This window comes from Panthera pardus, unplaced genomic scaffold, assembly GCF_024362965.1.
Source record: "Panthera pardus isolate Hobbes unplaced genomic scaffold, ASM2436296v1 HiC_scaffold_18, whole genome shotgun sequence".
NCBI classification, from domain to species: Eukaryota; Metazoa; Chordata; class Mammalia; order Carnivora; family Felidae; genus Panthera; species Panthera pardus.
Window position 1 is genome coordinate 8,085,299 of NW_026526743.1, and position 27,043 is coordinate 8,112,341.

The window sequence follows — 27,043 nt, forward strand, 5'->3', positions numbered from 1 at the left end:
AGCTCTTGATCCCATAGTTAATGGGTCTGAAGCCTGTGTCTGGCTGTGTGCTGACAGCAGAGTTGCTTGGGATTCTCTCCCCACTACTTCGCCCCTCCCATGCTTATGCTCTGTCTCAGAATAAACTTAAAAACAAATGGACTGGCTGTGCAAAATGAATGCCAAATAGCGTTTCACAGGGGACCTTAGGTAAAAGGTCAGCAGTACCCCTCTAGACTCCATAATATATCCATAATAATATCACAGTATTCACAAAGAGGAGAAAATGGTATCATGGATAAACGAGGGGAAAAATAATGGCATATTATGTAAATCCTAAGGCCGCAGAGAAAACGGATTACTGGGTATGTTATGCCGTTGTGTTAGGAAAAGAGTTATAGATTCCATCAGTTACCTACAACCTTAAATACAAGAGGATGTGGTAACATTGTTGGTTGGATCACACTTCATTCATTACACATCCATGTTAACACATTAAGAACAATTATGTTTTATTAATTAAAATATATTAAGTTCACACAGACCGATTTATGCATTTCAAATCCACTCAACAAATCGTTCAAAATATAGAATACAAGTGGTAAAAAAGCATTCATGTGTTGATGTAATGACAGGGGAGTAGTGATTTCCATAAATATCAGGCCGGAGGTAATTGTTGAGAGATGTGGATGTACAATTTATGCCATTTGGGGGAAGAGTTAGCTAGGCTCTGGCTGCCATCTGTGAAGATGTCTTCATTGCAGCCACATCAACTCATGTGCTCTGACTATTGCTGTTATAAAGATCTATCAGTGCACTGGACTGCCACCTCTTTTGCCTTTAAGACCTTATCGTAAAACATTTTCTTTCTAATATTCAGGAAGTTTTTAGAATTAATAAATGGACAATGGTGTTCTCAACACCTGTCTCATGACAACTTACATCAGTGGTATAACCACAAACAGCATCTCCATTTAGATTTGCTTCAGATGTTGTGCATCAAACTATCCTTTATCTTCTGTGGAAAATTAGACATGCCTGGGTCCCATCTAATAAAGAAGGGCATCTCATACTTTTGATTCAACAAGTCATCCACATGGTTTCACACATCCACCAGGAATAAATGAATCTTCCGAAGGGATTTGAGAGTAGGAAACATTAATATTTGCTAGTCACAAATCCCAAAGAGGGTCAATGTAAGCAAAAAAACCCAAAAAACAAAAAACAAAACAAAGCACATTTTGATATTAATTATACCTATTCAAAAACCGATCCACTAGATCTTTAGGACCAGAATAGCATATTTGTTTTCTAAGTGTCTAACTCTGTGTTATTCCTTATAAGTATTTTGAAGGAATGTCTGAATGAAATGACTGATATACTCCTTTCTACTTGATTTCTGTAACATGATTCACATTTGATGTTCAATGAAATACTTTTGTAAATCTATCTTTCCAGTTACTTTCTTATATGCATCTCTTGTGTTTCCTAAAGTGTATATTTAAAATGAGGGTCTTCATTCATTACATTTCTAGGGTTTGCATCTAGGGTGCATTTTGTGATATCGAGCAAAGATTGAATTCCAGGTAAAGGCATGGCCACTTTCCATTTCACACTTTGGCTCCTATGTGATAACTAGAATGTGGAGTAAGTTGTGACTTGCAGGGAGAGCTTGCACATTCTTTACATTTGTACAGTTACTCTCTAATAGGAATTCTCTGATGTCCCGTAAGGGCTGGGCACCACTTACAGGCACTGACTTACATTCTTTTTACATTATCAGGTTTCTCTCCAGTGTGAATTCTGTGATGTCGAGTAAGGATTGAGGGCTGGGTAAAGAACTTGCCACATTCTTTACATTGGTAATGTTTCTCTCCAGCATGAATTCTGAGATGTTGAATAAGGTTTGAGCGCCTGGTAAAGGCCTTGCCACATTCTTTACATTGGTAATGTTTCTCTCCAGCATGATCTGAGATGTTGAATAAGGCATGAATGCAAGCTAAAGGCCTTGCCACATTCTTTACACTGGTGAGGTTTCTCTCCAGTGTGAATTCTCAGATGTTGAAAAAGGTGCAAGTGCCTGGTAAAGGCCTTGCCACATTCCTTACATTGGTGAGGTTTCTCTCCACTATGAATTCTGAGATGTCGAATAAGATTTGAGTACCTGGTAAAGGCCTTGCCACATTCCTTGCATTTGTAGGGTTTCTCTCCAGTATGAATTCTGAGATGGCGAGTAAGGTTTGAGTGCTGGGTAAAGGCCTTGCCACATTCCTTACATTTGTAAGGTTTCTCTCCAGTATGAATTCTCAGATGGCGAGTAAGGTTTGAGTGCTCGGTAAAGGTCTTGCCACATTCTTTACATTGGTGAGGTTTCTCTCTAGTGTGAATTCTGTGATGGTGAATAAGGACTGAGTGGTAGCTAAAGGCCTTGCCACACTCTTTACACTGGTGAGGTTTCTCTGCAGTGTGAATTCTGAGATGTTGAATAAGGTGCGAGTGCCTGGTAAAGGCCTTGCCACATTCCTTACATTGGTGAGGTTTCTCTCCACTATGAATTCTGTAATGTCGAGTGAGGTCTGAGGGTCCTTTAAAGGCCTTGCCACATTCCTTACATTTGTAAGGTTTCTCTCCACTATGAATTCTGAGATGTCGAATAAGATTTGAGTACCTGGTAAAGGCCTTGCCACATTCCTTGCATTTGTAAGGTTTCTCTCCAGTATGAATTCTGAGATGTCGAGTAAGGATTGAGTGCTGGGTAAAGGCCTTGCCACATTCCTTACATTTGTAAGGTTTCTCTCCAGTATGAATTCTCAGATGACGAGTAAGGTTTGAGTGCTCGGTAAAGGTCTTGCCACATTCTTTACATTGGTGAGGTTTTTCTCCAGTGTGAATTCTGTGATGGTGAATAAGGACTGAGTGGTAGCTAAAGGCCTTGCCACATTCTTTACATTGGTAAGGTTTCTCTCCACTATGAATTCTGTGGTGTTGAGTAAGGTGTGAGTGCTGGCCAAAGACCTTGCCACATTCTCCACATTGGTAAGGTTTCTCTCCAGTATGAACTCTATGATGTCGAATAAGGTTTGAGTGCTGGCTAAAGGCCTTATCACAATATTTACATTGGTAAGGTTTCTCCCCAGTGTGAATTCGTAGATGTTGAGTAAGGGTTGAGCGCTGGGTAAAGGCCTTGCCACATTCTTTACATTGGTAAGGGGTCTCTCCAGTATGGATGCTCTGATGTCTAGGAAGGTAGGAGTGCCTCCTAAAAGCTTTGCCACATTGTTGACATTTGTGATGTCCCACTCTGATACGGATTTGCCTGTGTTTATTTAGTGATGAGTAGTCCTTAAAGGTTTTACCACATTCTTCACATTTGTACAATTTCGTTCCAGCATGCATTCGCTGATGTTGAGATAGTGCCGAGTGCCAATGAAAGACTATGACACATTCCCTACAAGTGTACCTTTTCTCTCCAGGACCAATTGTCCTATGTGCATTTAGTCTTTGTGACTGACTCAACACACTTCCAGATTTATTACAAATGTATGTGTTTTTTCCCACACAAATTGTCTGATGATCACCAACACTGGAGGACTCCTTCAGATCTTTCCCACATGCATTATATTTATAAAGATTTTCTTTTATAGGCATACTCTTCTGTATAATATGTTTAGATCTTTGAGGCAAAACTTCCTTACCTTTATCACATTCAAAATGGTTATCTGGCAAATGAGTACGTAGACATTTGTTAACAATTGAGCCCTGGTTAAATGTTTTCTCAGATGCAGTGCAAGGAACAATTCTATGTCCATTGAAAATACTCTCGTAGGTTTGTAGGGTTGACTTCTTTGTGACGTGCCCCTCAAATTGACACCCCTTAACAATTTCTTCTTCATTTTTAAATTTATGATTTTCAGAAACAGTTGTCTGAAAGGTCAATCCGATCCTATTTTCAAATTGGTTCAAATACTTATTTTCCACCCGAATGAGGTAACTTTCCACATTTTCCAAATTTTCTTTCGACAAATATTTATGTTTGAATCTTTGACTTGAGTTTTTGGTGACGGAAACACACTGCTTTGTAGAAGTAGCTAACTTAAAAGGGGAGGGTTTGCAAAATACTCTATATCCTTCAGCATATGGGTCAGTGAGATTCTTCCTATGGGCAGATGTCTCCGTTTGGAAATGTCCGTCATATGTTTGATGCCCTTCACTCTCCCCATCGTTGTCACAATCTATTATTAAGTGTAAATTCTCAAGGGTACTATGTTCACCCATTGACACTTTTTGGAGAGAAGGTTCTAAGCACGGCTTTGGCAGGAAATTCTGGGTGCATTGTGAAGATACAGCTGAAAGAGATCAAATAACAGAAGAGTAAAATCATCCCACTTACTACTCTCAGATGACTTCTATTATGTAACCTTAGAATCAATCAGAAAACATCGACTAAATGTTTGAGAAGGAATCATCAGGACTTCATTCCTTCACGGACACATAAAGTTGCATGCAACATACTGACCATATGTCCTAATAGATAATTCTGTAGTACTGTCATGCTATCGTAGAAATCATTTTCTTATACCTTGAATGATCAGGAAAACTACCACATGAGCCCAAAATCACCACAGAAGGAAACTTAAACATAAAACTGAAATCAACAAAATAGCATACAGTAAAACTAAGACCATAGCAACCAGAGGAAGCATTGGCTTTGAGAAAAAATGAACAAAATTGATAGACCTTTCAATCAAGTCAGAATGAAAGAGAAACGACCAACTAAAGCAGCAGTGAAGTGAAAGCAGACATGTTATCACTGATACTGTTGAAATAAAATGAATAAAAGAGGCAACAATGGATAATTATATGCCCACAAACTGATACCAACAGAGGATAATGAATTCAAATAAGGTATAACCACCTATACTCCATCATGAAAACAACAAAAAAAAATCACTACTGCTGAGTAGTAAGTAGATTCAAAGAGTAATTTAAACAAATACAAACAAAAAAACAAACTAACTCTAAACAAGGAAAGCTGTTATGTCCGATAAATTCAGTGGATCATTTAAACAGGCATTTCACGAGAAAGTACTTAAAATCTCCTCTAGTATTTCCAAGGAGTGAAGATAAGGGAAAATATGAAAATACTCTCTGTGGTACCAGCATTACCAGGTTACAAATGAAAGGAATAACTATTTTAAAGAAGGCTACAAACTCCTAAAAATCTTATCTCTGTTCACAGATGACACGATCTATAGAAAACCCTAAAGGATCCTTATTTTTATTTTGTATTATTTTGGTCATCGCTTGAGTTATTTCTGCTAGGTTTTCTACTGCTTTCGAGTTTTCTATTTTTTAATGCCATAAATGCTTCAGTTAAGGAAAACATTGAAATTAACAACATTACACCAAAAGGAACTAGAAAAGGAAGTCTGTTAGCTGAAATTTAGTAGAGGAAGAAGTTACAAAGCAAAATCTGAAAATATTTTATTTAGAAAGAAAAATCAGAAATAAATGAAATAGAGACCAGAATAAAAAATAACATAACATTGAAAGTAATGCCCAGTGTAACAAGAAAAATAACAAAATTGGTAATGCTTCAACTAGATATACAATGATATCCTAACAAATCAAATAACTTAGAAAAGAAATCCACTGGGGAGCAGTGGAAAACAACCTGTTTCTTTTCTAAGAAAACAACCTGCAGGTGTCTCTATGTCTAAATGAGTCCTTAGAGGCAGCATATAGTTTTTTATTTTTTTGTTTTTATCTATTTTGATATTCCTGGATCTGGAGGTCTGTTTTCTTCCAGGATTATGGAAGATTTCTGCTAATATTTCTTAAAATAAAGTACTTCCCCCCCCTTTTCTCTCCCTTTTGCTTCTGAGACTCCTATCATGCAAATATTATTACATTTGATGGAGTCTCTGAGTTCCCCGATTCAATACTGTTGCATGATTCTTCTCCTGTCTTTTGCTTAGAGTCATTATTTTTCTTCATTTTTTTCTTCTTCTAGGTGACAAAGTCATTCCTCTGGTACTTCCAGCCTGCTGTTCACTGCTAAGCCTGTTTCCAATCTTTTCCTTTTCTTTATTTAAAAAAAAAACTGTTTATTTTTTCCGAGAGATACAGAGACTGAAGGCACAAGAGAGGCAGAGCAAGAGGGAGAGAAAATCCCTATCAGACTCCAGAGGCAGTCACTGCAGAGAACAAGTTGGGGTTCTGTCTCTCAAACCGTGACATCATGACCTAAGCCAAAATCAAGAGTTGGATGCTTAATTCAAGGACCCACCCAAGTGTCCCTCAATCTCATTCATTGCACTGTTCTTCTCTGTTTGATTCTTTTTTAGCTGTTTTAGCTCCCTGGTAAGGTTCTCACTATTCTTTTTTCAACCCAGAGAGTATCCTTATGAATATTGCCTTCAATTCTCCATCATGCATGTTACTTACAACCATTTCACTTAAATCTCTCTTCATGGCCATATCTTCTTCTTTGACTTTGGATAAATTCTTTCACTTTGGCATTTTGTCTAAGGCCCTGCCTTCCTCTGTATGTTAGAAAAGACAGTTATGTCTCCCATAGACCATTTAGACAGCGGCCTGTAGATGCTCTCCTTGATTGCTATGGACAGTGTAGGGTCCCTGGCCTGAACATGGTAAGTCATAGCTAGATGCACTGCAGTCTGCTTGTGAATTGAGACCTGACATCAACTCCACCAGAACTGAGGCCCTCCAGAACTGTTTGGTCAGGAAATGAGGTGTGGGCAGCAACTTGTCCAGGTCTCTTGGGGCAGGGACCGACCTTGCTGAGAATGAGGCAGGCTTGACAGAGAAGGGCAGGCCCACCAGAGCATAGGGAGGTGGGAGCTTGGAGTAAGGTAGGCAGACATCCAGAGTCTCTACTGAGTTACTTCCCTCGGGTGGCTCTGTGTTTATGCTGAGGGGCAGGGGAGAGAAGGGGCTCCAGATAGAACGTTTTTGACCTCAAAACTGACATTGAGGGTGTAGTTTTGTGAGATTTCTCAACATCACTAGAGGCAGAAAAAGACAGAGAACTGACAGAAGTCTGTTCCAAGATAATAATGAGGTTAGTCCATGTGAAGAAATGATTTGTTCAAGCCAATGAAAAGAAAGCATGCTCAAACATTTTCAGAATACACTGAAATTTGTAGCCATGTTGGGGAAAGACAAAGAATAGAAATCTATGTCTGTACGCAAACCACACAACAGGTATTTTTAATACATTTCTGATTGGAATCGTAAAGATAATGATATGTTTGGAAAAAGAAAAAGATTTGTGCCTGTGGTTTCAATATTAGAGAAGATTTCTAAAACATATTAAAAAAACCCACTAGCCATGAAAAAGAATTATAGAGGACCAACATTTATGTTTCTTGTTCTCAGTGGATCATAGAGATGTGATCCGTTTGTGAAATTCTACTGAAGTGTTCCCTTATGATCTGTACATGTGATTTCACTTAAAAAGAAAAAACTCATCAAAAAATAGTAGTCAATAGATAAGTATCAGTGTACATATAGTAACAAATTGAAATTAAATGTAGAAAGTAATGTCACACAGTGACTAGATTTTAAAAGCATGCTTCAAAAAAAAAGTATGTTTTAATTTCTACCTAAAGTAATATGTTACTGAGTATACAATGTCCAGAGAAATAGAATGAAATTTAGAACTATTTTCTGAATATGAATACAGGGAAACACAGGAAACAAAAAATAGGTAAGGTATCTGGAAAAAACAAACGTGGTAAATCCAAACCACAATATCTTCATTAGAATTCTAAACGTAAGTAAACAATATGTTCCTGGCAGCTAAAATTTGCTTGAAGATAGTCCATTGAAATTTTCCTAGAACTATACCTACAAGAAGACGATAACAATAGGAAAAGAAGCAAAAGACAACAACCATGCAGTCATAACCAATCAAACAAGCAACAAAGCAATATATCATATAGAATAATCTTTAAAAGGAAGGGTTTTGGTGGCTCCTGGGTGGCTCAGTCGGTTGAGCGTCCGAATTCAGCTCAGGTCATAACCTCATGGTTTGTGGGTTCAAGCCCCGCGTTGGGCTCTGTGCTGACAGCTTGGAGCCTTGAGCCTGCTTCGGATTCTGTGTCTCCTTCTCTCTCTGCCCCTCCTCCACTTATGCTCTATCTCTCACTGTCTCTCAGAAATAAATAAATGTAAAAAAAAAATTTAATGAAAAAAAAAGGAAGGACTTTGTCACTGTATTAATAGTGTTATTTTTCAATATCAAGTTACACTATTTTAATATTCTACTCCATGGATAAACAATCTTAGTGTGTGTGTGTGCATATTTATACACACATGTACACTTGTATTAAGCATACAAATATAAATACATGTATATAGGGAAACCTTTCTTAGCTCATGAGACATAAAAACATTCATCATAAAGGAGTGACATCACAAAAATAGTGACAGAGGTAATTTCCACTCAGTACTTCTCAGAGTAAGCTCAACTGGCAACTATTCACATGAGACATCACTGGGGAAATCTCAATACCCCCAAATAACAGGTATTGAAAAGGAATTCTTGTCCTTCTGTTGAGCCAATGTGAAATGTGGGTAGAACATGCTACCCTACTTTATCTTATTGGTTTCTACAATTGATAGATATCCTCTTCCCACTCAGGTCCGAATGGGTGTAAGGACAGCCCAGGCTGTGAAACATCATAGCGTCATCTAGCCTAAAAACTGGGTAGGCTGTTTAGAGCAGAAATATGCTCAGTGCTGGTGACTGGTGACCAGCTTCCCAAGCAATCAGTGCTCTGCACACAGTTCGGAGCACAGACTTGACTCACAACAGGGCTGAGTGGATGTGAGGAAGGTCTCTGCCAGCTGTGGGTCAGGATCCCTGGAAGAACACCCATCAACACTGGATCAGACCTATGTTGGGCTTATATTCCTGTGATGCCAGTGCTTTGAGGAACTACCCACATGCCTTGTTGGTTCTAACTGTTAGTGTCCAGCAGCCTTCTTCCTCTTCAACACCATCTCTGGCATGTGACATCTTCAAGCTATGCCCACAACGTTCTCCTCTCCATCAACCTCCACAAAACTGGGCCTGGGAAAGGACAGACACCTATGGCATCCAACATCATCTTGTCCACAGTACCACTAGACAATTTAATCAATCATGAGAAAAGGATCTGACTCAATCCCAGAAAACCACCACGTTGATTCACAAGTCCCCATCTCTGTCACATTTGTTCATCACAAGAAGTTTTCAAAGACCTTGCAGTGACCACAGGGAGCTTCTTGTCAGAGCTTTCATCACATTTCAGGAGTTTCTCATACTTGCTTTTAGTAGGAACTATCTTCCTCTCAAAGTATATTATGCTCATGTTTTATCTGTCCTCATAATTCTCTCCATTCTAAGTGCCTGAAGGAATCCTGTGTACAATTGATGTTTTTTTTTTCCTGTTCCTTCCATTGAAGTGGTGTCAACAATGTATTGCGATATTAGAAATGGCTCAGTTGATTCAACTACCAACCATTTCTTTTATATTAAAAAATTCTAGGAACGCCTGGATGGTACAGTCAGTTTAGCATCTGACTTCAGCTCAAGTCACGATCTCATGGTTTATGAGCTTGAGCCCCGTGCATCAGGCTCTGTGCTGACAGTGCAGATCCTGCTTGGGGTTCTCTCACTTTCCCTCTCTGTCCCTTCACCATTCTCTCTCTCTCTCTCTCTCTCTGATAATTAAGCATATTTTTTAAAAATTTAAAAATTCTAAGCTACTAAAACCCAAGAAGAGCCAGCATGGCTTTTGTGGGAGGGGGCAGTCTCCCTAACTGAGGAAAGAACAATCGTGATGGCTACATCACTGGAATGGAGATGAGGAGACAGAAGAACTGGAGAGGATTTGGAAAGAAAACGAGTAAAATTTACCCTTCTATAATTCAGAGTCACTCGTGGAGCCTAGAACAGATGTCCTTCCCCACATGAAGAATTCATGCCAATGCTTCAGCCTGGATGTTTTTTATCTCTTATCTTGAGCTGCATCATCACTCTTAATAGAATACTGTTTTCTTCCTACAGTTAGAACATCTACTAAACTCTCAGCACTGTCCATGTTCCTTTCAAATAAATTTGAAAACAACCCATGACTCACGGTTCTCCAAGTTTTCACCTCAGCAAATTCTTCCACTAAAGGGAGTAACTTGGATGAGGTCACTCTTGAGAAGGGAAAAGAATAGTATCTAAAGAAGTTTTACTCAGTGTTCTTCTCCAATCGAGAAGGAAGGAAATGTATCAAATAAACTACATGGAATTTAATATACTCCCTGTAGAATTACTGCCATATTCAAATAACATTTGAACACCATGTCATTTCATGCAAACTAATCTTAAAATCACTGCACAAGTCATAGAAGCAACAGTTTATAAACTTTGGAACATGGCAACAGAGTACATCCTACATGAGTGATAGCCAGGCAGGCACGACAGGATTTGCATGGGGAGATTCTCACACCAAGATGCACAGAGATATAGGACACATACAGCCAATACAAACAATGTAGAGAAGTATTCCCTTTTTTTTTTTAAATTCGTAACATTTTTGGTTGTAAGGAAATCATCAATTTTGAGATTTTGAATATCCTCATTTGAACAAATATTCCCATTCCTTCTTAAGATCTATATTTGGGTACACACATATGCACACGTCTACTTCCTCCTAATTAGTACTGTTATTCCAAAATCATTCTTTAACTTAATATAACATATTGCATTCTGTGCCTATCAAAACCATAAAAATCTGTGTTCCACATGGTCACAGAAACCGCAGAAGGAAAAAAAACTAAACTAAACACATAGGTTAAGACTTTAAATAGTGATTGAGTTCGGTAGAGAGGTCTTATATTTGTAGTAACTTTGTTCGGTTAGTAGGTGTTAGGTAGAACCAGTGTGCATCATTCCGTGGGCCAAGGATCAATAAAGAGAAATAAATGACTACTCATAGGCCATGGAGTATGCATATAACATGTCATGGGGGGCAAGATGTAGAGGTCAAGGATGAGCCCAGGCAGAGGGAATGGCAGGAATTGGGACATGTGTCTTTTTTGGAGTGCGTGGTTGGACAGCTGTGGAGCTCCTGGGCTAAGTCTAGAATGCACAATTCACATCAAAATGAGTGGAGAATGGCAGACGCTCTCTGCAGGGGCCTTCTCTAAAGGATGTGACAGGCAAATATACTGAGAGTGGGCACTCTTACACAAATGATGATTGGGGAACTCCTATCAGGAACCTCTGTTTGCTTGTGACTGTGGGGCTATTATTTACTGAGTTTGCTATTGGGTGAAGCTAGAGTCAGTTGAAATCCCTGTAGTCAGTCTGTTTATACAAAATGGACTGCAAGGCAGCAGTATCAGGAAATTGTTCAGCTACATTCTCAATAATACTCCTATAGCATCCTTATTAAAAGCACCTAATGCCCCAGCACTTAAAAAAGGAAGAAAAGATATAATATGTAAACTTTGGGAAAATAGAGTTCAACGAATTTGAGGTTTAAGTCCACTGGAAAAAAAAATTATTAGTGATAGCACCGCACTGCTTAAACAAGTACAAGTGACCCATAAATAAGGCAGGGGTTTGGTGTACCCACCACCCATGCAGTTGAAAATCTGTGTACAAGTTTGACTCCCCAACACGTCATTTTAATAGCCTACTACTGACAAGAAAAGCAGTCAATTAAAATATACTTTGTATGTTATAGGTGTTTATTATGGTATTCTTACCACCAAGGAAGCCCAAGAAAAGAAAACATTAAGACAATTCAAAGGAAGAGAAGTTATATTTACAGTACTGTACTATAAATAAATCTGCCTATAAGTTGGACCCACACAGCTCAAACTCATCTTGTACAAGAGTCAAGCGTACTTTGTGTTCCTGTTTACCTGCAACCTTGATGAAGATGGGGCAGGCTAAGGTTGCATTAGGATACCACTTCTTTCAGTATAAATCCGTGTTAACATATTCAAATCCATTCAGGATGATTAATGAATATATATTAATTTCAAATAGACTCTTAACAAACCACTACAAAATCACTGTGTGATCCTTGGTCAAAATACACATTGAAATCTTTCAAGAACCACTATGTTTTTCTCTAATGTATTGATTTGTGAGTTGTACTTTCCATGTTGTTCAAACTAAGGCTAATTATTGAGTAAAAGTAGATCGACAATCATCTTTCACCCCTTTAGAGAAGAGTTAGCTATACTTTCCTCAGATATCCGTGAAAATATCTTGATTTCGGATACATAACTAATATTCTTGACTTGTAACAATTGCTATTATGACGATATACTCAGGTATTTATGAGCTACCACTGTATTTTTTCTACACACGAATTGGCAAAATATTTAAATTCAGAACGTTTCTCTGTCAAGCATTTTTTTGCAAAACATGATGCCTTGAACACTTCTTGGTGGCTGATGTCACTCTTATATATCCATCACAAACAGCATCCGCATGTAAGATTCCTTCCTACGTAGGACATACCAGAGTCCTTAATCTTCCCAGGAAAAAATAGGTAAACATGAATTTCCTATCATAAAAGAGTCCCTCATGTCTGTGAGACAACACAAATCAAATCATTTTCCATGCACAGAAGCACTAAAGCCATAGCATGAGATGATTTATGGGTAAAATTAGTAATATATGCCATGTTAAATAAACCCTCAAATATGGACAATAGAAAAAAGGAGACAGACTGAGAATAATTGTCCTTCTGCAGACATCCATTCTGCCTTGATCCTTTCAGACATCTTAAAAATACACCTGACCATTCAATAGCATGCATGTAAACTGGGTGTGTCCATTTATACACAGGTTTTTAAAAATATAAACCCATTCACTACTGTAAATGTGTTTTCATTATAGTTTTCTTAATCTTTTGTTTTCTCAAGCTTCCTTAATTCTAACAATACCATTTATACCACAGACAACTAAGAATGGGATGATTGACTGGTAATGTTGTAGGTAAGCCTTGGGGTCAACAATAGGCTATTTCCATGGAATAGTAGGTATGGTTTTAAGTTCCGAGGACTCAAGAGATACTCAGATTTTCCATGATGGAGGGGTTAGTGCCCCTTATGCCTACACTGATGGAAGTGATATCCAGGTTTCAACTTTGGATTTTCCTTTCCATAAACTGATTTAGAATCATGTCTGAAAAGTGGTATTGACTTACTGCTTCCTGGGGTGAATTCTCTCATTTTATTTAGATTTGCCTTTTCATTCCATACTTTGCCAAATGTCTACATCTTAGTAAAGTTTTTATCCTTTATAAAGGCTTTGGTTTTTCCTGAAGTGTATATTAAAACCCAAAATACTTCCTCATTCATTATATTTCTAAGGTTTCTATCCCGTATGTTTTCTCTGATGCTGAGGAAGGGTTCAGTTCCATGGAAAGAGGTTGTCAATATTCTTGACATTTGTAAGTTACCTCCCCAGGATGTATTATCTCATTTTGAACAGTTTTGCTTACAAACTAAATGCTTCACCACATTCTTTACATTTGTAGGGTTTCACTCAGTGTACTCTTGCTGATGTTCAGAAATTTTGTATTTGGGCTTAACAACTTTGCCGGGCGTGTGTGTGTGTTTATATATACTTAAATACATTTATTTAGCGTTCTCCCCAGTATGTACCTCCTTAGGTAGAAGCGTATTGAGTGGTAAAGACTTTGCCTCATTGTATAAATTTGTTAGATTTCTTCCCATTATGAAATACATCTCTGCTGTTGAGTGAGTTTTGAAGACTAGCTAAAAGCTGTCCAGAGTGATTATATTTGTAAGTCTTCTCTCCAGTGTGGATACAATCATGTACAAGCAGATTTAAGCTTACATAGAAGACTTTTCCACATTTCTTAATCTTATACTGGTTTTCTGGAGATGGAATTCTCTCCTGTGTACTAACATTTCACCCTGGATTCATGTTTCTCCCACACTCAGTGCCTTGGTACCTTCTATCTCCACTATAAACACACAGTAATTACAGAAGCTAGAGGGCTCAACTCAAGGCCTTCCTAAGATCACAGCACATAAATACCTGTTCCAAATTAAGTCTTACATTGTAACTATTGAACGGTGATGTGTGGATTAAACCCTCCTGTGTTTATCAAAATCAGAGCCTTGGGAACAGGGGGATTACGTGTTGGTGGAAGTATAATGAACCCTCCAAACGGGGCTTCTCAAATCAATCACATTTAGAATTTTTATCTTCCTTTCCAAATGCCTAACTCTCAGAATATTTCAGGGAATGGCTAATCCAACTTTATATTTGAAATACTTCCAGTGACTATTTTCAGTATGGACGAGATGACTTTCCGGCATTTCGAAACGTCCTTCCAGAGAATATGTTTGTTTAAAAATGGATTTTTGACTACTGCTTCAAAGACACTGTTCTGCAAATAACTGACTTAAGGTGGGGTTTTCCCCAGAAGGTTTTCTATCCTTGATCTCTTCTAGCAGTAGCATTTCATTACGGATAATTTTTCCTGTTTGGTTATACCCATCATAGTAAACACTCTGCACTTCCCTGCACCCCATCACCTTGCCCATCATCCCTTAAGTATAAATAGTCAGGACCACAGTGTCCACTTCTTCCCATATCACTCTACCAAAGGACTCTTGTTGGTTTGTCTACCAACAAGCCTAGGGTGTTATGGAAAGATACAACTAAGAGATACAAAAGCAGTCATCACAGTTAGTACACTGACATGCATATATGTAAGTACGCTAATGTGCAAAAATACCCATGATAGGATACGACCAGCATGGAGAAATAGGAAGCACCAGGACTTTGCTCCTCCATGGAGACAAAAATAGACCAAAGGACCTTTTTGAGGGCTCCAGAAGCCCATTAGGAGAGTACAGCACACACAGTCAAGTACAAATGAAGAAGAGTCACATGGACACTTGCCTACAACAGCTGCTCACCCTCCCTGACACTCTATGACAATACAGTGAGAAAAGTGTTCCCTCTGTTGAGGACAGAAACAAATGTATGTTCGACGATCTGGCTTCTTCGCTGTCCTGAGGGGTTCCCTTCTGTTATTCATGACATGGAAATCAGAAGGAATGAGAGCATCCTCTGGATACTCTGTGTTGGCTGCTCAGACAGAAGGTGAGCATTTGTTCAAACACGGGAGAGACTACAGAGCTGAAGACAAACCGAGACAGGAAGGTATCACGGGCTCTAAAAAGTAACCGCATTTCTAAACTTGGCAGTTACAGAAATTCAGACATGACAAATGCCCAGAACGTGTGTCACTGCCCCAACAATTACTCTATTTTGTGTTCCTCTTTACAAATCAAGTCCATCATCCAGGGCCCGGAGGCTTTTCTTTGTTTTGTTTTATGTTTTTATGGTTTGTTTGCGTTGTTTTTGTTTGTTTGTTAATTACCAATTGTCACCCAAAGATATCAAGGGATGCAAAGAAAGAGGAAATCACGTTCCAATTACAGGAACAAAATATATCTCCAAAACTGGTCCTAAGTTAATAAAGTAGTATTAATTGCCTGACAAGGAATTCAAAATAACCACCATAAAGATGCTCATGGAGGAAGAAGAAAAATAGGTAACTAAATGATAGCACGAAAACTATTCATGACCAAAATGTAAAGCCAAGGAAACAGAACATATCACCAACAATGAACAAGAAATTGGGAGATGAAGAGTACAATTGCTGAATTTAAAAATACACTAAGGGGCCAACAACAGACTTGATCAAGTAGAATAAAGAATCAGACAAACTAAAGTACTCTTGTGTTCAATACCTGCTAAGAATCAAAGGACAGGGTCTATGGACTCATGGAACACCAACAAGTGATCCAATATGTACCTTATGGGAACCCCTTAAGAGAGGGGAGGGAAAGGGGGCAGAGCATTGATATGAAGAGCTCAAGTCTTGTATGTGGAAAGAGGAGACAATTGCAACAAGCTCAGTCAATTCACAGTAGGATAAATATCAAGACGTGAACACAGTGACACCTTATAATTAACCTATCAAAACTCACAGGCAAGAAGAGAAATTTGACCCAGTATGGCAAAAGCAACTCGTCTCGTCCAAGAGAGCTCCTGTAAGATTAGTTGTGGGATGATTAGTAGATCTTATAGGAAAAAGTGCCAGTGTATTTAAGTATTGAAAGTTCAAAACATATCCACTAAGAATACCCTACCTAGCATAACTGTTTTCCATGAATGTAGAAATGGAGACTTTCCGAAGTAAAAACCAGTCTAAGTTTCCAAGTAGACCTGTCCTACAGGAAATATTAAGCAAATCCTTCTGGTTGAAATAAGAGGATTGTAACCAGTAACTAAAACCACATGAGAACATAAAGCTCTCTGCTAAATATAAAAAATACACAATTGGAGTGCCTGGGTGACTCAGTTGATTAAGTGACTGACTTCTGCTCAGGTCATGATCTCAAGGTCCATGAGTTCTACCCCCATGTCGGGCTCTGTGCTGCAGTCAGAACCTGGAGTCTTCTTCAGATTCTGTGTGTCTGTCTCTCTCTACGTTTCCCCCATTTGCACTCTCTGTCTCTCTCTCAAAAATAAAAACACATTACGAAATCTAAAAAAACTACACAATTATAGAAACCTGTCACCTTGTAATGAGGTAGAACAAGTCATTTTAATTTCTGCTACAATACTTTTTTCAGTAAGAGCATAAAAAAATCAGGGGTGCCTGGGTGGCTCAGTCAGTTAAGCATCAAACTGCAGCTCAGATCATGATCTCGCCGCTCATGAGTTTGAGCCCCATGTCGGGCTCTGTGCTATCAGAGCCTTCTTTCAATCCTCTGTCCCACTCTCTCTCTGACCCTTCCCTGATCCTTTGCTCTAAATAAATAAAAAAAGAAACAAACTTAAAAAAAAGAGTATAAAAAATCATAAATGTAGGTAATAAAGTACTTATGAAAAGATAGAAATTGTGACATCAGTAAGTTAAGGTGGGCACAGGGGTGGAGATGAAAAGTAGAATGATTGTGTATGCAACTGAGAGTATCAGTTTAAAATGAGTTTTTATACCTTGAAGTTGCTTTAAGTAATCTTTATTAAGCCACAAATACTACAGAGGACACACAAGTTAATGAGAATGGTACCAAATCATGTCATGGGAATAGCACCACAATTAAGGATAAAAATTCTAAATTTGATCCAAATCAACCACAAGAAAACATTTGGAAAGGTAACAAATACTTGGAGACTGAAGAACATCCTACTAAAGAATGAATGGGCTAACCAAGAAGTTAAGGAGGAAATTAAAAAGTATATGGGAGCCAATGAAAATGATAACACCACAACCCAAACCTCTGGGACACAGCAAAGGTGGTCATAAGAGGAAAGTTTATAGCAATCCAGGCCTTCCTAAAGAAGGAAGAAAGATCTCAGATACACAACGTAGCCTTATGCCTTAAGGAGATGGAAAAAGAACAGCAAATAAAACCCCAAACCAGCAGAAGACAGGAAATAATAAAGATTAGAGCAGAAATTAATGCTACCAGAACCAAAAAACAAGTAGAACAGGTCAATGAAACCAGAAGCTGGTTCTTGGAAAAAATTAACAAAATTGATAAATTAGCCAGTTTGATCAAAAAAGAAAAAGGAAGGGACCCCAATAAATAAAATCAAGAATGAAAGAGGAGAGATCTCAACACAGCAGAAATAGAAACAATCATAAGGGAATATTATGGGCAATTATATGCCAATAAAATGGCAACGTGGAAGAAATGGACAAATTCCTAGAAACATATACACTACCAAAACTGAAACAGGAAGAAATAGAAAATTTGAACCACACACATAACTACTAAGGGAATCAAATAGTAATCAAAAATCTTCCCAAAACCAACATTCCAGGGCCAGATGGTTTTCCAGGGGAATTCTACCAAACATTTAAGCAAGAGTTAACACCTATTCTCTTGAAGCTGCTCCAAAAGATAGATATGGAAGGAAAACTTCCAAACTCATTCTATGAAGCCAGCATTACCTTGATTCCAAAATCAGAGAGAGACCCTACTAAAAAGAACTATAGACCAATTTCCCTGATGAACATGGATGCAAAAATCCTCAAGAAGTTATTAGCCATCCAGTTCCAACAATAAATTAGAAAAATTATTCACCACAACCAAGTGGGATTTACACCTGGGATGCAGGGCTGGTTCAAATCTGCAAAACAAATAACGTGATTCATCACATCAATAAAAGAAAGGACAAGAACCATACGATCCTTTCAATAGATGCAGAAAAAGCATTTGACAAAATACAGCATCCTTTCTTGATAAAAAAAAAAAACCCTCAGGTAAGTAGGGATAGAAGGATCACATCTCAAGATCATAAAAGCCATATATGAATGACCCAATGCTAATATTATCCTCAATGGGGAAAAACTGAGAGCTTTCCCCCAAAGGTCAGGAATGAGACAGAGATGTCCACTCTCACCACTGTTATTCAACATAGTATTGGAAGACTTAGCCTCTGCAATCAGACAACAGAAAGAAATAAAAGGCATCAAAATCGGCCAGGAGGAGGTCAAACTTTCACTCTTTGCAGATGACATGACACTCTATATGGAAAACCCTAAAGATTCCACTAAAAATTGTTAGAACTGGTTCATGAATTCAACAAAGTTTCAGGATATAAAATCAATGCACAGAAATCGGTTGCATTTTTATACACCAACAATGAAGCAACAGGAAGAGTAATCAAGGAATTTATCTCAATTACATTTGCACCAAAAATCATAAAATACTTAGGAATAAATCTAACCAAAGAGGTGAAAAAGTTGTACACTGAAAATCACTATAGCAAGTTTATGAAAAAAATTGAAGACACACAAAAAATGGAAAAAGATTTATGCTCCTGGATGGAAGAACAAATATTGTTAAAATGTCAATAGTACCCAAAGCAACCTACATATTCAATGCAATCTGTATCAAAATAACACCAGCATTCTTCACAGAGCTAGAAGAAATAATCCTAAAATCTGTGTGGAACCAGAAAAGACCCCAAAGAGCTAAAGCAATCTTGAAAAGTAAACCAAAGGAGGAGGCATCAGAATCCCAGAGCTACAAGCTACACTACAAAGCTGTAATCCTGAAGACAGTTTGGTACTGGCACAAGAACAGACACGCAGGTCAGTGGAACAGAATAGAGAACCCAGAAATGGACCCAGAAATGTGTGGCCAACTAATCTTTGACAAAGCAGGAAAGAACATGCAATGGAATAAAGACTTTCTCTTCAGCAAGTGGTGCTGGGAAAACTGGACAGCGACATGCAGAAGAATCAACCTGGACCACTTTCTTACACCATACCCAAAAATAAACTCAAATGGATGAAAGACCTCAATGTAAGACAGGAAGCCATCAAAATCCTCAAGAAGAAAGCAGGCAAAAACCTCTTTGATCTTGGCCGCAATAACTTCTTACTCAACAAGTCTCCGGAGGTAAGGGAAACAAAAGCAAGAATGAACTACCGGGACCTTGTCAAAATAAAAAGCTTCTGCACAGCCAAAGAAACAGTCAACAAAACTAAAATGCAACAGACAGAATGGGAGACGATATTTGCAAATGACATATCAGATAAAGGGTTAGTATCCAAAATCTACAAAGAACTTACCAACTCAACACCAAAAAAACAAATAATCCAGTGAAGAAATGGGCAAAGACATGAATAGACACTTCTCCAAAGAAGACATCCAGATGGCCAATGGACACATGAAAAAATGCTCAACATCACTGATCATCAGGGAAATATGAATGAAAACCACCATGAGATACCACCTTACACCTGTCAGAATGGCTAATATTAACAACTCAGGCAACATCAGATGTTGGCAAGGATGCAGAGAAAGAGGATCTCTTTTGCATTGTTGGTGGGAATGCAAGCTGGTGCAGCCATTCTGGAAAACAGCATGGAGGTTCCTCAAAAAACTAAAAATAGAACTACCCTATGACCCACCAATTGCACTACTAGGTATTTATCCAAGGGATACAGGTGTGCTGTTCGAAGGGACACACGCACCCCAATGTTTACAGCAGCACTATCAACAATAGCCAAAGTATGGAAAGAGCCCAATGTCCATTGATGGATGAATGGATAAAGAAGAAGTGGTACATCTATACAATGGAGTATTACTCGGCAATCAAAAAGAATGAAATCTTGCCATTTGCAACTATGTGGATAAAACTGGAGGGTATTACACTAAGCGAAATGAGTCAGAGAAAGACAAATATCAAATGACGTCACTCATATAAGGACTTTAAGAGACAAAACAGATAAACATAAAGGAAGGGAAACAAAAATAGTATAAAAACAGGGAGGGGGACAAAGCATAAGAGACTCATAAATATGGAGAACAGACAGAGGGTTACTGGAGGGAGTGTTGAGGGGGGTGGGCTAAATGGGTAAGGGGCATTAAGGAATCTACTCATGAAATCATTGTTGCAATATACACTAACTAATTTGGATGTAAACTAAAAAAAGAAAATTCAGATAAACTATAAGAAAAAAATCCTCATAATAAAATTTATGGAAAAGAGTATAATAAAAAAATTCTAAACTTGATACAGTGGTAGAGAATTATTGTTATTTATTTATTTATTTATTTATTTATTTATTTATTTATTTTGAGAGAGAACAGGGGGAGGGCAGAAGGAGAAGGAGAGAGAATCCCAGCAGGTTCCATTCTCACCTCATAGCCTGACATGGACTCAATCTGATGACCCTGAGCTCATGACCTGAACCCAAATCAAGACTTGGATGTTTAACATACTGAATCACCCAGGTACTCTGGAAATATAGAATGTTGGACAATTACTTTCAATTCATAAAAGAGATTCTCTCATGCAAGGAGAATATAAAGTCACCAATAAATACAAGATGAAATTAATGGTCTATTATGACAACTAACCAAGACATTAGTTGTCTATTATTATGACAATTCACTGAGGCATGATAAAACATTCACTGACCACTAACCAAGGAAAGAGAAAAATAAGATGAGTCCCAAATTATGTATGGGTCATATTTATACAAAGAAATACATACATAACCTTACTGGTAAGGGGCATGGCTGATTCATACTTGACTCCAACTCACATGTTCTTAAAATGTACTCGATGAACACTGACATCCTGTAACAAGATACACAGGTAAATGAAACTACAACTAACTCATGTGTGGAACGTCCCATACAAAAGAAAGTACATTATTATAGAATGCAAAACCAGAATCAGACAAAATTTAACTCCAACCAGTCTACATAAAAGAAATAGATTAATCCTTTCAAAGGAAATGTACTATGTAACTATAATTTTAAACTGCAACTATGGACCCATGAAAAAGAAGCTTTTGAATTGTCATGTCTTCATTGGCAATTCACAGGAAAGATATCCATTAAAATCAACTACTGAAAAATTTTACAAATAAGCACGTAAAAGACATTACAAAGGTATTATTTTCTTAAGATATTCCTCTTCTTACACAGAGTGTAAGGGTATAATCCATTCTTTAGAACCAAGCTGACTAAAAAAAACCTTTCCTTTTATATCAACAAACACTGCCAAAGTTGGAATATACAGTGACAATCACTTCATAATCAAATAAATATTTGGGATGAAATTCAGATACATGCTGAGGAAAGTGAGAGAATAATCTTGTGATTAATTTTTCATGAGGTAAGATTACATTTATAAACAATCCTTTTCTTTTTTTAATATGGATTTTAGTAATTATCTACTTCAATTCCTTTTGTTTTTAAAGTTTATTTATTACTGAGAGAGAGATCATGCAAACGGTGGAGGGGCAAAGGGAGAGGGGACAGATAATCTAAGCAGGCTCCACATGGACAGCAGACAGCCCCATGCTAGGTTCCAATTCCCCAACTGTGAGATCATGAACTGAGCCCAAGTCCAATGTTCAATTGACTGAGCCACTCAGTCACCCTCTATTTCCTACAAGGCACATACCCAGGTCATAGAGAACTTTTGATTTAAAAAATCAGAGATGCGTCTCATATACAAGTTTTTAGAAAGTGAAGACACATATGAAAAAGTCACAGGAACTTCCAACTATACAAAATTATAAAATGATGCAATTACTAGGAAATAAAGGTAATGATGGAAACTTTATTATAGACTGTGGGTTCTAACTTGTAAATGTTCTAGCTCCCTTATGGCATTAATGTATAGTTAATTATGAAACACATAGATACATTAAATTATTTCACCATTGAGCAGTAGAACACAGAGTGGATTTTTCAAATTTTAATTACTACAAAGACACATAAATTTTGAGGTGAAATAAAGGATTAGATTTTCTCATTTGAAGGATGTGTTCTGTGATCTTATGAAATTACTGAGCCTCAATTTTGTACACTTAAGATTAAATCCTCTGTAACTTTGGAAATCCTGAACCAGAAAACATGAGATCTCTGTCTCCAGTGTTCTCAAGGCTTCTGCCTCAAACCCCAATGGGCCCACCACTACCCTCACACACTTATCACAAGCAGCAAAACAGAATTTAGAAATGACTTAGCATAGAGTTCCTCAGAAATACAGAGAGATCTTCTAGGGCTCTCACAGCAATGGAGAAGCTCTCAGATTATGGAGGTCCTCACCATGGATATGGTGGACCTTCCCTGGAGCTGAAGGAGACTCTTCGGAGAATCAAAGACATGATGTGTTAGAGAGCAGATGTCCCTCTGTAAGAGGGAAAGACATAAAACTCGGCTTTGCAAATGAATTTCCATTCAAGGAGAGCTACCTGAACAACATTGTAAGATCCATCTTCCTCCTTCACATTTGGACCTCACCTGTGTCGTGTGCTTCACTCCCACCTACCTGGGTGTGAGGCTACTGTCTCTTTTCTCTTCACACCCCACAGTTCCTTCTTTTGCTCCAAAACGATGACCAGGTCTGGTTTTGACACAAGACCTGTTTATCAGAACGAAGGAATATAATTATTGCTGGAGTTTCTACCTTTCAACGTGGTAATGTACTCAGCAGACAACAAGGGACATGGGAGAATTCTAAAAAATTATTTCCCAAACACTGTTGCACAAGAAAAAGTCCCTTTACAACATGCAGGAGGACTTTCAAACATTCAATCATGACCTGCCTTCCAAGTGCTACCAATACAATAAGGAGTAAAAGTTGGAGTTTAAGATGTGGGCCATACCGTCTTATGCCACTCAATGTTTAGAATTGCCATTTATCTACAAAAATGATGATGGTACCTTTAAAAGATAGGAGGCTAAAGCTGAAAGGGAAATATCATGAAGATATTTCTCTATGTCTACAAATCCCCATTTCTTTCCCTTGCTGCAGGCATCTGAGTCCCAGTCATATAAAGGGGAAGCTTCCAAGAGAGACTCTTCAAGGGAAGGAACAAAACCCGAGCGGGGTTTGGGAAATCTAGAAGGAGATGTCCTCACCCAAGAAGAGGAGGTGTCCATAGGTCTCTAACATCACATCTCTGTACAGTTCCCTCTGACTGTGATTCAGGCATCCCCACTCCTCCTGAGAGAATTCAATGGCCACATCCCTGAAGGTCAGCAGTGTCTGCAATAAAAACCACAGTTATGAAGTGGCCATTGGCAGAGTTCATAATGGCACCTAAGAGGCAAGAGGGAGTTAATGTCACCAGCTAGACTCCAAGAGTTGTTCTTCACCGCTTACCTACTTGTACCCACAGACCATACTCCATCATTTTACTTCACCTCTTTTTTCTACCTTGTCTTTTACTTCTGGCAAACACCCTATGGGCACAGTCTCCTGTCATGGAAACAGAAAACATACAACAACATGTAACAACCGCCATAAGGAAGAGCTTGGGCATCGCAACTTTGCGCTTAACCCCTGACTCATACCTATGCAGATGGACGACTGGGTTAACTCATGGAGTGAGGACTGTTACCTTGACCCCCGTGTAATACCAAAATCTCCACCCGAGGGGGAGTACAAACCTCATTTGCATAACACATGCGTATGTACAGAAGTGTTCTCTTAAGGCACGTGTGCCGCCCTATGCCCAGTTCAGAGAAAATGACATGGCTCCACTTCCTAATTGTCCATCAAAACTTAAATAAAAGGAAGTGATCATGCCCCTCCCTCTTGCTCTGTGCATCTCTCCTTTGGAAGTTATTCCCTCTGATCTGCTTATTGGCTGCAAATCAAGGTTCCTGTGTGTGACAACCTCACGTGCTGCACTTTCTATCTACGACTCTATTACATTTGAGGATTTTAACACACAAACATGTCAAGTATGTGAATCTTGTTTTCATTTTCTGAAAATATAAAGCAGTAAATAGAAGGGTGTTTCTGTGACCAGAGTGTGGAGGTAAATACAAACTTTCTTGGCTTTCTTTCATTTTTGTCATTTTATCATGTTTTGCTGTTTTCTCCTTTTTCTCTCCACCTGGTGACAAGACCCTTTCAGTGGCAGGACTTCAAGGGGACAGATGACTCTTTCTGTTCACGGAAACTCCCACATGTTATCAACTCTAAAGACAACTGCCTTGCCTTTCCAACTCCTACTAAATTCTCAACTGGCCAACCTCCACTCATCGGTAGGAACCGATTCAGCAGGAAGAAGCTACTGAAGAGGAGACCTTCCATCTTTAACAACCTTAAGGATGTAAGGCTGTAATTCGTTCAAGCGGGGAAATGTAGCTTCAATTAAATTTCCTTACACCTTGCAGCCAATGATAGGCACCTAAGACATGCAGGATATGCCCTACCTCAAGGAAATCATAGCTGCTTTCATGCCTCAATGTTTAATTTTTATTAAATACTTGAGACAGGCAGGGTATAACGTTCCTTTATTAATGGGCTTCAAGGTGTAAGGAAATTTAATGGAAGCTACATTTGTTTTGGCTTCGTTCTCCTCACCAGAAACTACAAGCAAAGAGAAACCCAGAAGAAAGAAGTTTCCAGCTGAAATGTGATGCTTCTGCACATCACTCAGTAAATCTAAGATCCTTAGCAAAGATGGGGGGAAAGATCAACGTTATAGAGGAGAAATCTGGCAGAGTGAACCAGGCCAGTTAAAGAAGTGAACACGAAGTGTAAGGAGACGAATTGCTATCAGTGCCTAAGACACACCAAAGAACACATGATCCCTGGTGTGTTCTGTTGGCCCCCAAACAGTAAATCTGATTGTCAGTCTAATTATGAGAGAATACAGTGGATTTATACAAACTTCAATCACATATACTTTCAGTAGAGGCTGCTTTGAGGCAAACAGGCTTGAGCACCAGATTGTAAAGGAGTTCACAGGGCCCACCTGGCTGAAGAGAGGCAGGCCCAACAGGTGACCTGCCTTAAAATATCTATAGGCCCTAACGAACTAACAAATGGGTACTTACAACCCATTTGTAACCCATTACAACCCAGGCAGAATTACCACATGAGGGCAAATTCCGTAAATTAGCATACATACGCATCTTCCCCCTGCAAAATTAGCCCCAAGTCACTGCCTCAAGGCAGGAGCCTCTCCTCTGCTGTCCTGCCCACCACTCCCTTGAGGTGTATTCACAAATCTATCACCTTTTCTGCCATAGGTGAATTCTTTTCACTGCTCATGCCCTCAGCTTCCACAGGATCATTGACCTGCATTTGGAAGCCCCCATCTGAATGAACAGCCACATTTAGATGGCTGTTTCCCTGTCCTGTAATGTCTAGTATATTTAAACGGAGTATCTTTTTCACATTTTACAAACCAAGACTACCCCCCCCCCGCTTTTTTTTTAAATTTTTATTTATTTATTTATTTATTTTTATTATTTTTTTTTTTCAATATACGAAGTTTCTGGTCAAATTGGTTTCCATAAAACACCCAGTGCTCATCCCAAAAGGTGCCCTCCTCAATACCCATCCCCCACCCTCCCCTCCCTCCCACACCCCATCAACCCTCAGTTTGTTCTCAGTTTTTAACAGTCTCTTATGCTTTGGCTCTCTCCCACTCTAACCTCTTTTTTTTTTTTTCCTTCCCCTCCCCCATGGGTTTCTGTTAAGTTTCTCAGGATCCACATAAGAGTGAAACCATATGGTATTTGTCTTTCTCTGTATGGCTTATTTCACTTAGCATCACACTCTCCAGTTCCATCCACTTTGCTACAAAAGGCCATATTTCATTCTTTCTCATTGCCACGTAGTATTCCATTGTGTATATAAACCACAATTTCTTTATCCATTCATCAGTTGATGGACATTTAGACTCTTTCCATAATTTGGCTATTGTTGAGAGTGCTGCTATAAACATTCTCCCCCCCACTTTTTTAACTTTCCAAGTTGTTCTGGACCTTATATCAAGGCTGTGTATATTTGTATTAATTTTTTTACTGCGAAAAAGTGGCTTTATTATGGCACAAGGAGAGGACCTGTGGGCACCATGTGCCACAGTGGGGTTGTGAAGAGTGACTGGTTATATACTATACAGGTGTGGGAGGGAAAAACAAAAGGGTGGTCTCCAGAAGGACTCTCATATGCTAAAGAGGACTCCTAAGATACTGGGGGCCTTGTATTTTTCATTTTCTTAATCCTGCTCTACAGACAGGTACTAAATGGGGAACTAAAGGGGAACAGTTCTCCTCGACTGAAATCCCAGCACCAGACCCCATCAGCAACTGGAATCTTGGACTCAACAACTTCCCCTTTGGATCTGTCCTAAAGGGAATGTGTGCAATACTTGCAGGACTTTACTTCAAAGTGACAAGTGTTGATGTCCTAGTGAAAGCCTTGTTTGAGAATGTAGAGAAGATCCATGCTTATACGGGGGAAGAGTTCTAAAGACCTAACCTTGAATATCTTTCCTGAGAAAGTTTTAAAGCTTTGGTGAAAACATACAGCAGAAACACCAAACACAGAGAAATCAACATTTGTGATTTCTAAATGCATGGAATTTTAGGGGGAAAAGGTGACACAGCCTCTGACCTGGGCACCAAGCTTACCTGAGAGCTGGCCATTTCTTATTTCCCCTTGTCCTCTAGATTTCTTTCTCAGAAGGTATTTGTG

The 27,043-nt window shown here is 38.6% G+C and overlaps 1 protein-coding gene across 1 annotated transcript in view; it reads right to left on the minus strand.

The window, feature by feature from the left end:
- Positions 1-548: 548 nt before the first annotated feature.
- The window catches only part of LOC109259246 (zinc finger protein 678-like), an 88,360-nt gene continuing 61,865 nt past the window's right edge, over positions 549-27,043 (minus strand). The window contains 4 exon segments of the mRNA XM_053905807.1: positions 549-1,953; positions 1,955-4,325; positions 22,871-22,963; positions 23,464-23,590. Coding sequence (XP_053761782.1) covers positions 1,740-1,953; positions 1,955-4,325; positions 22,871-22,963; positions 23,464-23,590 — 2,805 coding nt within the window. The 3' untranslated portion in view covers positions 549-1,739.